Here is a 13,420-nt window from a genome sequence, read left to right on the forward strand (position 1 = left end):
CCTGGTCGGTAGGTCTGTTTGCTTTGCATCCCCAAGTGTGTGGATGAAACAGCTGGCAGGCTTTCCACCCAGGTGATCCCGGGGGACTGATCCAACCTTTCTGTACCTCAATTTTCTTATTTATAATGTGAGGACTAAAATGGCAGCTGCCTCATAGTTGTTGTGGTCAAGATGAAATGAGATGATCTTTATAAAACTCTTACAACAGTTTCTGGCACACAGTACATGCTCAATAAACAGTACCTAGTACTAATTTATTGAAGCCTCATATTTGACAGCCGTTTCCTCACTGGGTTTTCATTCCTTTGTTGTGGTGGTTGTTAAAATTTTCAACTTCTTAGGGGCATTTTTTCTTCGTTTTGGATTATTTTCTACAAATGAACTCTTGGGAATTAGATTGCTGACACAAGAGCCTGAGTCAAACTTGGTGATCTTCGTTAACAAGATCAGAAAACCAAAACTCTTCCTTCCATTCGAGTCTCCATGTATTACGATCAGTTCTTTGCAGGGTATTTTCCCATAAGGGAGGAAGATAAACTCACCTTTATACTTTTCAGTTTGTGTAAGTTGACCTACTTTGACACAAAATGTCAAGGGATGGAGCTCATTCACGCTCACAGAAAAAGGGAAGAGACAGGCTACAAAGCCGTGGGAACACAAAGTTCTCAGAATAAAGGTTCTGTGTTAACTTAGGTCTGATGACTGGGCCCCACTCCACCACTGTGTTGAAATAAGAAGCACCTGAAGTCAGTTGCCTCCTCCGTGAAGCAAACTGCTTCCTGCAGGAAGCCAAGTGGGTCTGTTATGATGAACACTGTGCATGTTGTGCCTGTCCAAGGCCTCGCCACCTCCCTGGGCAGGCGCAGGGTGCAGCTCAGGCTCACATTTCTGCAGACATGCTCTTCCCGCTCCTGCCTGAGGGAGCTCGGCCCCCAATCCCCCGCCATGCACGCTCTCCCTCACTGCAGGGATTTTATTACTGACTGAACTGTAATCACAGTAAATATTTTCCATGAAAAATGCCACCACACCAAAGGGAAATGAAGAGAAGTCACGGTGTCTGGTCTAAGGGCCAGGCATTTCCACGGGTGTAAGTACCGAATAATACAGAATCTTGAGTCTGGTGACTTCCCCTCGTGTTTGTTTTTAGGTGAATCCAACAGTTTGGGAAGAGCAGCTAAAGACCTTCGAATAGTCTATAAGTTATGCTTATGTACATTTATGTCCAGGCAACTTCCTGTGGCAACAGATTTCCCCCCATTGTATTCACTATAATTCCCCACCCCACTAGACCTGTGTTCCTCAGGTCCTTCCCCATCGCAGGCCATTGCCCTTTGTGTAAAAGCTCAGGGCTCAGCTTCCTGTCACAGTGGACAGAGGGAGTGGGACTGAGAGATGGAAACAGAAGGCCCATCAATGTGGCAGGAGGAGGGTCCAGCCCCACAGCCCAGACAAAGCGTCCTGTTAAAGCAAGAGGGCTGCCTGGGGTGGCAGAGACGGCTTTTCTAGCGTCATCGCCTGCAATGGGCTTCAGAATCCCACCCCTGGATGCAGGTCCCATCCCCCACCCCACCCAAACATTCAAGGAGACAGGCCTTGAGCAATTAGGCCTCTCACCCTGACCTCTCTGTGCCCATCTCCTGTCCCCCTTTTCACTTTATCACAGCCACACTGACCTCCCTGCTGTCCCACAACATACCAAGCAAGCGCTCACCTCAGGGCCTTGGCACTGCCTAGAAGGCTCTGCCCCCAGACAGCCTCAGGCTCGCTGCTTCAATCCCTGCTCAGTGTTACCTCCTCCGGGAGCTTCCCCCAACCACCACCCACTGCACTTTCTATTACCACCCAATGGAGCTCATAATTTACTTCCTATTGTTTCTTGTCCGTCTCCCCCAGCTAAAAGTAAGTTGCCCAACAGCCAGGATCTTCTCTGTTGTTTATTATGCAGCCCAAGCACCTAGAAGAATGTCTGCCCTTAGTAGGTGCTCCACAAATAACTGTTGAATGGAAGAGAGTCACGGGGTGCAGAGGCTGTAACATTGCAGGCAGTGATTTGCAATTTAGTTCAATTCTTACTCAGGGGTTCCATGATTACAGCACTAAGGATGGATAAATGGACAAATGGACAGATGGATGGATGGGTGGATGGATGGATGGACAAATGTTTAATCATTCTGTCAAGAGCTAGGGAATAAATTCTATAACTCTCACTTTTCCACAGCATATTGTATGTCTAAAATGATACACTATGGGTGTGCACAGATAAAACTGTAGACTAAACTAATTCAACAAGCCATACACTAATCTGGTCTTTGAGACTAAAATGAGTTGGCAAACATGTTGACATACCACAGTCTCTTCCAGCCCTTTGAGGTCCTCCCGGGCTTGCTCCCTTTTGTCATTGAGCAATCTAAAAAACAAAAAGGAGTCATGACCCGCCAAGGGGGCATCAGAGATCTCCGCAGATACTACTGGCACCTGCAGATAAATCAACAAAACAAACCAACTCACACACAGCCATCATCTGTTTTTAAATTGGCCCGACCTCGCCAAGATATTTGGGAATCTGAATCACAAGAGCAGACTTCCTATGACTTTGCTGGGGTGAGAGAAAGCAGAGGAAACGTTTAAAGTGCACTCACAAGAGTTTTTCCAGTTTCATCTCTCTCTCCTGGTCCTCTATCTTCAGCTTGTTATAATCAGAACTGAGCTTCTCTTGTTCCAGTTGCAGTTTCTGATTCAAACTGAAATGGAAAGGAAAAAGCAATACATTCTCCATCAGTCGGAAACTCCGAGTCCTCCAGCTGAAGACAAGGTTCTGTTCCAGCCCATTAGCTCTGTGCAATAAAGGCAGCAATTCTGGAGGATTTTGAGGGATCAGAGGACAACCTCACAGCCCCCTCCCTGCCCAAGTGAAAACCAATTTCTGGGGAGCATCTGAGAGGCATGAAACATGGCTTTGAAGATGTATTTATAGTTGGCTTGGATGAGAGCTTCAAGGGGAAAATAATGAGACAGGAAAAGGCTGATATTTTAAAACAGAGGCAGAGCACCCGTCAGAAGAATTCTGCGGACAGCATAAACCTCTCAGGGAATCTTATTTGGCCATTTCGACCTTCCCTTCCTCTCTGGTCCCATGTTCTGAAAGCACCTCCTAAATCCAAATTCCTGGCTCACACAGTGACAGTCCCGCTCTGTGATGTCCTCGAGGAGGGGGACAGAGGGAGGAAACAAAGTATTGGATCTCTGCAAAAAAGAAGCTTGCCATCTGGTTCGGGGCGTCTGGTCCACAATGACATCAGCCCATCTCTTACAAATCCTTCTGTGTGACCCACATAACTAAAGGGCAGGTCCTAGGCCCTCTGAAGGAAAACCCAGAGGCCTTTGAAAGGCGCAGGCCCAGGAAACGACCCTACCCGCTAACTCACTCTCCAACCCTCCCTCCTTCTCGCCTTCCTTCCCTCCCTCATTTCCCCTTTCAAGTGAACCTGTTGAGGGTGACCGATTAGGATAATGAACGTGGGACCCGGTGAACAATAGGTGAACGATAGCCTGGCCTTGGCCCAGGGAAGGGGAATCGTCCACCTGCTTTCCTTAGGTAGGCTGCGAGCAGAGCCCCAGGCCATGGACACTTCTGCTCCAGCTACCATTCTTCTCTTTTAAAACGCAAATGTGTGTGTGAGCAGCTCACACACTGAACAGAGGTCTGGATCAGTAGCCTGGAGACTTAAACTCTAACTCCAGTTTGATTCCTACTTAGCAGCATGACCCTAAGTAAATCATGTCACTGGGCTTCCTGTATAGAGAGATGTTTCTTCTTTTACAGAAAACGGGAGGGGCCGGAACCTTTGGTCTAGACCTGGGGGCAGGGGGCGGTGTCAGTGGACAGAGCCGTATTTCAGCAAAGCTGGTTTTCTGTTTGCCTATGCCTTTTATTTGGGGCATTCAAAAACATTATTCTACAAAGAGGTTCAAAAATTGCCAAGGAGCTCACTGTGTAAAAAAGGTTAAGAAGAACCCTCAGGAGAGGATCCTGAAGGCACCGCCCAGCTTGGGGACTTGTGTGGTGATGGGGTGGAAGGTAAGAGAGGAGAAGGGAGAGGCCCTTATGGAGCAGGGGCTCTTCGGTGGCTGGGATGTAACAGGAAAATGGCCCTGAGAAGGTGTCCCCAGAGACGAGCTGCAATGATGCCATCCTGGCAAACGCCACAGGTCCCAGAGCGCAGACACATGACGTTATCGGTCCCTAAGGGGTGTGCGTATGCAACCAGGTGCCTTGGAGTTGTGTTGTGTGCATGCAGGTGCCGGGGGAGGAGGTGGTGCAGTGCCTCCTCTGGAGCATTTTTTTTAAATCCTCACCTGAGGATATGGTTATTGATTTTGGGAGGGGGGGGGGAGAAAGAAACAGAGCAAAACATCAATGTGAAAGAGAACATTGATCAGTTCCTTCCGTGTATTCCCGACTGAGGATTGAACCCACAACCGAGGTATGTGCCCTGACTGGGAATGGAACCTATCACTTTTCAGAGCACAGGACAAAGCTCCCACCGACGAAGCCACACTAGCCAGGGCCTGGAATATTCTCTAACTTATCTGGACCCTTGAGTCAGGACCAATTTAGGGTTTGGGGTTCTTTTTGTACTTTCATAGTGTCCCCACCTCCCGGGACATGTGTCTGCCTAGATGAGTTACCAATATGACCCTGCTCAGCGGGGACTGGGAAGGGCAGCTGGGCTCGCCTGCCACCTGCCCCACCAGTGCCCCCTGAGGCTCAGCTCCAGATGGGGGCACAGATCTGCGGAGCATGTCTAGCCGCTGCGGCCCCAGAGCGGGGCACAGAGCCCACAGGGCCAAGAGAGCAGAGGCCTTGGCTGAAAGCCATGTCCTTCCAGGCTGGCCCAAGAGCCATGCCCACCCCCATGTCCCCGAGCCCCGTGCCAACTCACTCCCGAATCTCATCAATGATTTTCTGCTTCTCCTCAATTTCATCTCGAAGTCTGGACAGCTGCTTCTGGTGAGCCTCCCGGTGGCTCTCCATCTGCTGCTCCAGCGCCTTCTGCAAGCCAGGCCAAGAGAAGTGTGTCATCCACTCGTTGGCTCCCAGCCCACACTGTGACAAGTCCTGGATCTCTTCTACCTCCTACCCCATCCCCCTTGTCAGATCCCCAAACTGGGGCCCCCAGAACCTGCCGTGCTTCACTGAGACAAAACCCAAGGATCTGTTACAAAATTGAGTGGATCATAAGAGCAAAGTCACTCATTAATTGAATAAAAAGGTTTTCCCTGGCTTTCTACAGCTCCCCTGAGCTACATGGCAGGTCAATCCAAGGGCACAGACCTCTTACTACCTGGATGACCTCATGCCACGTGTAGCCTGTGAGCTACACTTCCTCTCCTGTACAGCTTAGATCACTGTCCCCGCCCTGCCCCCTGCACAAGTCTATGGGGATGTTCAACGGAGACCTTTTCAGCAAAGCAACGTAGAGTCAAGAGAGGGGCCACCAAGGTGAGGCAGGGTTTTGCTATGGCTGGAGCAGGTTCCTGCCAATGTTCAACTATGGGTTTATCCCCAGTGGGGCTCATGGTTTGCCTAAAACGAATAAAAATTCTACATTTTCTCATATCTCATTTTATTCACCTAAAAATCTTATTTGCCAATCATTTTTCTTACATTTTTCTTTACTGTTTCAAATGTAACCAAAAATAAAGATCTCTGTGTTTAAGATGGGAATTTGAATTTGGGGTGTTTCTTTAAAAGACAGAGGGAGGAGATGTTTTCTTCCATTCGAAGGAAGGACAGGCGCCTCCTGGGGAGTTAGGCCGAGCGCGTGGCCCGCGCTGGGAGGCGCTGCTCTTTCCACCTCCGTCAGGAACGGGAAAGGAAAAGGTATGGACGCCACATAACTGTTACCCACGGACATCTCAGGGGTTCCCACCTCCCTCCCCAGCTGACTTCTAAACCAGGCGGCACTCGGACGGTCCCCGACTGCGCAGCATGGCCCCCTCTGCCCCACATCTCGGAAGGAGAGACTGTCCTAGACTAAGAGGCCCGGTCCAAACGCTCACCTTCATCTCCTCGGCATCCTGCAGCCGCGTCAGATGCTCCTTCTCCTTATCTTGGAAGCTGACTTCATGCATCTTTTCTGTGTTTTGGGGTTTTTTTTTAATTGATTTTTAGAGAGGAAGGGAAAGGGAGAGAGAGAGAAACACTGATGAGAGAGAAACGCTGATCGGCTGCCTCCTGCGTGCCCCCTACTGGGGATCGCGCCCACAGCCCGGGCACGTGCCCTGACCGGAATCGAACTGTGACCTCTTGGTTCCTGGGGCGATGCTCGACCACTGAGCCACACCGGCCGGGCCATTATTTCTGTTTTGACTTTTAAATGATGGTTTAAGTTTTAACTGGAAGGACTCACACCCAGCAGTAAAAATTAAAAAACAAAAGCAGAAGAACGGCGATGGCAGGAAACATCAGCTTATGTCACCAGTTACAAGCATGGTACAAAGGAATGTCCGTCTCGGGGAGGACTTCTGGCTGACGCAAGGCTGACCGCTCCTGGGACATTACCTAGGCCCCGGCGGGGAGGGGCAGGTGCACAGGAAAAGGTGTTAATTTGGAGCGGGCCATTCTAGACTCACTTGGACCTCGCAGCTCGGAGTACTGGCTCCCACCTGGCCTGGTGAGTGACCCCAGGCACAAACGTGCTTGTGGATTAGGAGCATCCTGTGTAGATTGCACGGCGCAATGCGGATCTGAGCGGCACTAGATTGATGCCCCTGTTAGGGTTCCTGAAGGTCTAATTTACCTCCCACGGTACACTGTCTATTCTCTAAGGATCTGGAATAGGAAAACAATCTAAGGGTAAGAACAAAGAAAACAGAAATATAAAATAACGCTCTCCGGATTAACAGGAAGGCCCCATATCTGGGGCAGGGCTGCTGTGTGACACCCCGGGGGGGGGCAGTCCCAGCCTGCTCTGGGCAGCCGGGGCTGGGGAAGGGGGGGGACACATGATTTAACGCAGCAGCATTCAAGTCATCAAGTTTCCTCTCCCGTCCATTCCCTTTATTTCAGGTTCTCTTGCTTCTATTTTATTTCCATCCAGGGCAGCTCCGCAGAAGCCATTTACTGGAGGGAAAAGCTCTTTTCCGTGCCAGGTTTTGGGCGGAGACTTCTCTTCCTAACGTTCATCCGTTATCACACAAAGAAAGCGTGGCAAGGTCACGGCGGGGGTGGGCATATTCTCTTTCTTTTTAAAATGTGAAACAAAATGTATTTACTGAGCAAATAGCTATAAAATAATAAAGGAAATAAAAAATGGTAACATTATCACCAATCCTATTCAAAACCATTTTCATTACAAATATTAGTGCGTAGGCCTTGAAACACAAGCATCCTTTGATTTCTAAATGTTATAACTCCCATAAGAATAAAATTGCATGTTACGATTTTTACTCTAAGGTTACACTGTAAGCACTGCTACAGCCTGTGTCTACCTCGCCTCCAATATGGAAAATTGTCCTACTGAACACCATTCCATAGTTCACTTAACCGTTGGGCATTTAGGCGGCTTCCTTTTTTCCACTAATATAAGTAATTCTGCAATGAATATTTGAGATTTAAGGATCAGAAGTATGAAACATGGTATGATTATTAATATGTTTTTCCAAATGCTTTCCAAAAGGACTAACGGTTTTCATGGCAACCCGTAATATGTGTGTCTGTTTCACCACAGTGCGTACGTACATTTTTAATCCGGTTCTGGTTTCTGCAAGCCTAGGCACCCGCCTCGCTTGAGGTTCTCCTATTTACTCAGGTCTATTGAGTGCTTCCTACGCGCAGGGTACGTCCTTAGGCAAAGGCAGTGGGGGGCTGCCGGCAAAGGGGGGAGCTTGTTCCAAGGAGGGAAGGTACAGTGACCCACTGGTAGGAGCTCAGGCTTTACATCATGAGCAGCGATGTCAGAGGCATGGGGTTGGGCACAAGGTAGCTCTGACTTTGGAATAGTCCCCTGGGTGGCGGCACAGTGGCCAGCCTGGAGCGGGCCTGGCAGGCGGGACGGACAGGCCCGTGACAGACTGGGCGCAGGAGGCAGGGAAGAGAGGATCCTGCTGGGCTGAGGGAAAGGGGAAGTGGAGCGGATACAGAGGGGGGGCAGGCTTCTAGATGAGCCCCCGCCCCAGCTATGCCATCGTCTTCAGTGGACCTAGAAATGCTTTAGCTGAGCACAGGTGAACACAAGGTCAGCCATCCAGAGAGTGCCCCTGAAGGCCCAGAGCCTGACGCCTGCGGAGCCGGCACCGTTTACCTTGGGCCCGGAGCTTGGCCAGCTCTTCGGTGAGCGAGTCCTGGGCCTCCTCCAGCTGCCTCCTCTTCTGCTCCATGTTCTGCATGTAGTCCGTCAGGGACTTGATCTTGGCTTCGTGCTTGAAACAGCAAACAGACAAAAAGGAGGAGTGAAGGACTAGCAAGCGGTCGTCCCCTTGCCAGGAACTGTCCGGCGGGGAACTGCGACGGAGGAGGAGCCCTGAGCCCCGTTTTGAGTTCTGACAACCCAGAGAGCATGTTCTGCCCTTTGCCTGGGATCCGGGATCACGGACTAACTAGCAGGTCCTCTGTTTCGTCTGTGTGTGTCTCTGCCTCATTCCCAGACACCCCTCGTGGCCAGGCCCCTCCTCGCCATCCAGGTCAGTGAGACCCCAAAGCCCAGGCTGCTTTTCCTCCCCACAGAGAACAGAGTCCTGGAGAGCAAGGGGCAGGGAGATGTCGGGGGCTGAGGGCTTCTTCTCTGAAACCGCACCTCTGGATGACGTCTTTATAAATCAAATAATATGGCTTTTCTTTTCCTGTCTCAAGGACTCAACAATTCCTGTCTCAAGGACTTTGCATTTTATGTTTTCCTCTCCCTGGTAAGCTCTCCCCTCACCCCTCCCAGACAGGGTCCTGGCTTGATCCCTTGTCGCTCAGAGCCCATCACTTCTCAGAGCTCTGAACTTCCGCACGCTTTATCTTACCCACTTTCTTACCTGTTAGCTCCATGGGGGTAGAGTACATGCTTAGTATAGTTAAGTGGGGTGGATGGATGGATGGATGGATGGATGGATGGATGGATGGATGGATGGATGGATGGGTGAACGGGAGTTCACTGACTGAATCGGGATAGTGGTCACTTTTAGGCAGATGGAAAATGCAGGCACTTCCCCTCCAAGTCCACAGGGTTGACATTTAGGCAGGAAGACCCAGGAGACTGAGCTCTAATCTACAAAATGACCTCTGGGCAACGGACTCGGATAGAGCAGTCATTTTATAAGCACAGCTTTTGGTGAAGAGGGTGAGTGTAAGCAAGGAAGATAAGAGCATTTTGCCAGATCTCTTAGATCATGTCAAAAACAGACAGCAAGGTTTGTTTTCCTTTTGAACCCCAGGAAATAAGGATTGACTTCGGCTCTGTGCAAATTGTAGGGGAGCACAAAAGAGCACCTAATGGGAAACTGTGGCTACTGTAGAAAGCCCTACCCAACACAGGGATTCTTTAACCCCAAAACAGCCTACTATTCTTGACTCCCACCTCATAGGCCCAAAGTCAATGTTCTCTAAGACCTGGGTACCTGGAACCCCAGTCCTGGGCTCCAAACTTTATAGCACCCCACTTAGGCCATGCTCTGGCTGCAACCAGTTCCAGTGAGCAGAGGTCACAGGCTAAGGGATGGTGCCCACCTGGACCCTATCCCCTTCTGTCTGGGAACCTGGACTCTCCCTACTCCAGTAGTCCCAACGCCACTGCCAGGACCGGTGCTTCTGCTCCCAACATCCACTGAAATAGATTACAGATGATACAGTTACACGGTTCCCCTGGTTCCCAGACAGTGCAGGGGGACTCGGATGTGGAGGTTGGTACATCCAGATGGAAAGAGAAGACAGGGGGCTGCAGGCTGCTGCGGGGCCTCTATTTGGACTCTGGCTTTGGCCTCCAATGATAGGTGCAGGACTGCCCCAAAGCATATGCCATCAATATCACAGGGCACTTGGAACTCACACTGGAGATGCACTGTGCCCTGATGTTTACCATTTTTCTTCTCAATTTTTAAGAATTATAAAAGTAAAGCAAACCCAGAAAAAGTGGTATAAATTTCACCCATAAGCACTCTTATCAGCTGTTTTCGCCTTATATTCCTGATTTTATTTATATGAATGCATATTTTACAAAGTTGCAAAGCACATCACAGGAACTACTCAGCATTTTCACTTTCACTATCTTTATATAATTATACTCTCCAAATGGCTAGGTTTAATCATTTTTTTGTAAGAGCTGCATAATAGTCTTCCATATAACTTTATGTTATTAGTCTATCGATAAATATTTGGTTAGTTTATCATAATGTAAATAATATTGCATTCAACATCTCCCATATAAGGTTTTAATATTCTTAATCAGTAAATGATAATACTATATGAACTGAAATTTTTTCATTTTTATTACCAATGAAAAATACCATACATGACACTATTGGACCAAAGAATACTTACATTTTTCATGGCTTTTGATCCCCTAGGTGCTTTCCAAAAGGACTGACCTAATCATACATTTTTCAACAATGTATGTAAATTTCATTATCACACACTAGCATGGAATAATCTTTTCAATACATTTCTGCTTACTGTGTTAGTCATGAAATGGAACCTTGATGTTCTAATTGCACCTCCTAGATTATTAGGGTGGCAGACAAGGAGGATGGGTGGTTCTATGATTACATATTATTATTATTACATTTAAAAGCCCACCAGAGGCCTTTCCTTCCCTCCCTTAAAAAAAAAAAAAAAAAAAAAAAAATCACACCAGAACAAGGTACGTGTTTGTCTCCCAGTATTATTTGATGCCTCACTCCACGCTGATACGTATCTGTTTCCCCTAAATGACGACAGCTGTTTTAATGCCTGGTGTAAAGCGGGAGCAGTGTACACCGGACGACTCACAGAAGCCTCAAGCCCAAGCACCAAGCTCAGATGGCAGTGGCAGACCAGAAACTAGGCCAGCTTCTGAAACCACCTTGCTAAAGTGAAAAATGCCATGGAGAGCCTTACTCGCTAAGCAAATGAAATGTGCCCGGGGGCTTGGAAATCCCTTCAAGGCTTTGGGTTGGAGTCCCAGCTCTGCCTTTCGGTGGCTCCAAGGGTTTGGACACTATTTAATCGCCTATGATAAAGATTAAAAGATGAAGGAATAGTATTGTCTTAGATGATGGGAGTTTTAGATTTCAATCTTATCCATTTATTATACCTACCTACCTACCTACTTACCTACCTACCTATCCACAGCTAGATAGATAGAGATACATAGGCACATCTTTAAAAAGGGACTGAAGGTAACTCGAGTAACTCACACAAAATCTAGCCTGGGCCGCCGCTGCCCGGGGAGGCCATGGACAAGTACCACCTAAAGCGAAGGTCACTGATATCCCTATTCCGTACCATCAGCCCCAATCAGAGCACGGAGGAAGCAGGTTTCTAAAGAAGCCGGAGTGACAGGAGGAAAGGTGTGGCCTACCTGGGATATGAGCAGCTGGCAGGCGGCCAGCTCCCGCTCGCTGGCGTTCATCTTCCTGTTGGAGTCCATCTGGGCGCTCTCGAGCTGCTTGCTGCGGTTCACCAGGGACTTGACCTCTGACTTCATCTTGCTGATGTACAGACGGGCCATGGTGAACTCCTCCTCAATGACTCCATTCACGTCTGCCAGCTGAGCACAGGGGGAGACACGTTCAGTGACTGCCTCTAATTCCCGGAGGCCATGGGGCCCCTGACATCCGCCCACGGGTCCTCAAGATATCTGTGGGTTCCTGGTTAATAGTCTCGAATTATAGGGCCACAAGCTGAAAATGATCTTTAAAAAGTATGTTCAACCTCAAGTTCTCGGAAACCTTGGGTGAAACTTTCAATTAAAAACCTCTACTAAATGTAATCCTAAATTAAGCAGGTTTTTCTTTACAATTGGTTTTTTAGGATAAAAGAGATAATATCAAAAGAAAAAGATTAAAACAACGTTTAAGAGGTGTCCCTTCAATGTCTTATCCTTATATCTCTAGCTCAGTGGAGGCCCAGTGTTCCTAAAGGTGACGCTAAGCCCCTAGAAGAACTCCAATCAGAATTTCCATTATGTTCTCTATGGCCTGCTATTCAGAGACAAGTAGTCTAATGGCTTGAATATGTTTCTACAAGCAAGGATGGAAATAAAAAGGGTTTTCTATATAGTCCTCAATTAAACAACCACAAAATCTAGTGAATAAGAATGTGCCGTCACCGAAAGCCTCTCTAGACGAAGGTTTCTCTGCGTGACTTCTCAGGACTACCTGTCCAAGTGTCCTTGCCTCTACACGCCGGTCCCTTCCAAGTAGACAGGAATCTATCTTATTATTTAAGATCACCTGAAAATCACAGTCTAAACCCACCTCTGGAAGAGAAGAGTCTAACAGCCAAAAATTGACACAAGATACTTGGGATAGAAACCATTTGCAGAGATGCAATCACGCTCTTGAAGGGCCGCTGACCAAATGTGTTGTGTGCATATTTTATTTAACCACCAGAGGGCATCCTAGCTCCTTAGTCCAGAACCCAGGCCCCAATAGAGGCTTCGGTTGGTTCAAAGACAATGATTCCAACCATGTTTTTTTGACGTTCCCCAGTGTACTCTAACGGCCCGCTTTTGTCACTATTGCTGTCATTAATTCATCATAGGACTCGTGTTTCAGTAAACATTTAAGAGTTAGGAACGTGGAATCGTGTATCAACCCCGAAACTTGGGAGCAGATAGGAAGCACCCACACTAGACAGCACCCTGAGCCCCCGGGACACGGCGCCGAGCTTCCCCTAAGAATTCCCCGACAGCGTCGGTTAGGTCAGTGTCAACCAACACAACTCAGGATCTATATTAACAGCAGAAAAATCTACAAGTATCGACTTTTCATTCCATTTTGACTTACTGGAGGTTCTTAGATAAGTCCGTTATATTTCTGACTGCCAACAATTTGTCGGCCAACACCGCTCCTCCTTACAGGTTCCCTTTATAATCCCGTAGCATGGACGTAACGAGTGAGAGGCCTGCGAGCTTTAACTTTGTTTGTTCTTCTGCCTTTGTGAATGGCTGAATGTGGGACAGCGATGAGAAACTCATCCTTCAGCCTGACCACGTGTGCCCCGCGTATTGCCCGGTTTCTGCGGAAAGGTAAGGGGACCTACACAGCTCCTGGCGGATACACGCCGCTCACCCAGCGGTAGGGCATCCAGGGGAGAAACAAAGCCCTCCTCCACCCCAGGTCGGTCCTTACACAGGGACACTTCCTCCTCTGTGCCCAGATCCCAAGTGAGTTGGGAAGATTAAAAAATGTATTTACAATAATGGGCTTCCTCCAAAATGATAGCTGGATG

General features: G+C 48.4%; 1 protein-coding gene across 1 annotated transcript in view; it reads right to left on the reverse strand.

Moving 5' to 3' along the window:
- The window catches only part of KIF5C (kinesin family member 5C), a 143,985-nt gene that overhangs the window by 19,953 nt on the left and 110,612 nt on the right, over positions 1-13,420 (reverse strand). The window contains exons 16-21 of the mRNA XM_087819861.1: positions 11,547-11,735; positions 8,310-8,427; positions 6,067-6,143; positions 4,947-5,056; positions 2,643-2,744; positions 2,350-2,410 (exon numbers count right to left, since the gene is read on the reverse strand). Coding sequence (XP_087675987.1) covers positions 2,350-2,410; positions 2,643-2,744; positions 4,947-5,056; positions 6,067-6,143; positions 8,310-8,427; positions 11,547-11,735 — 657 coding nt within the window. The remainder of the gene's footprint in view (positions 1-2,349; positions 2,411-2,642; positions 2,745-4,946; positions 5,057-6,066; positions 6,144-8,309; positions 8,428-11,546; positions 11,736-13,420) is intronic.

The sequence above is a fragment of the Miniopterus natalensis genome, chromosome 8, assembly GCF_054644295.1.
Source record: "Miniopterus natalensis isolate mMinNat1 chromosome 8, mMinNat1.hap1, whole genome shotgun sequence".
In the NCBI taxonomy this organism is placed as follows: Eukaryota; Metazoa; Chordata; class Mammalia; order Chiroptera; family Miniopteridae; genus Miniopterus; species Miniopterus natalensis.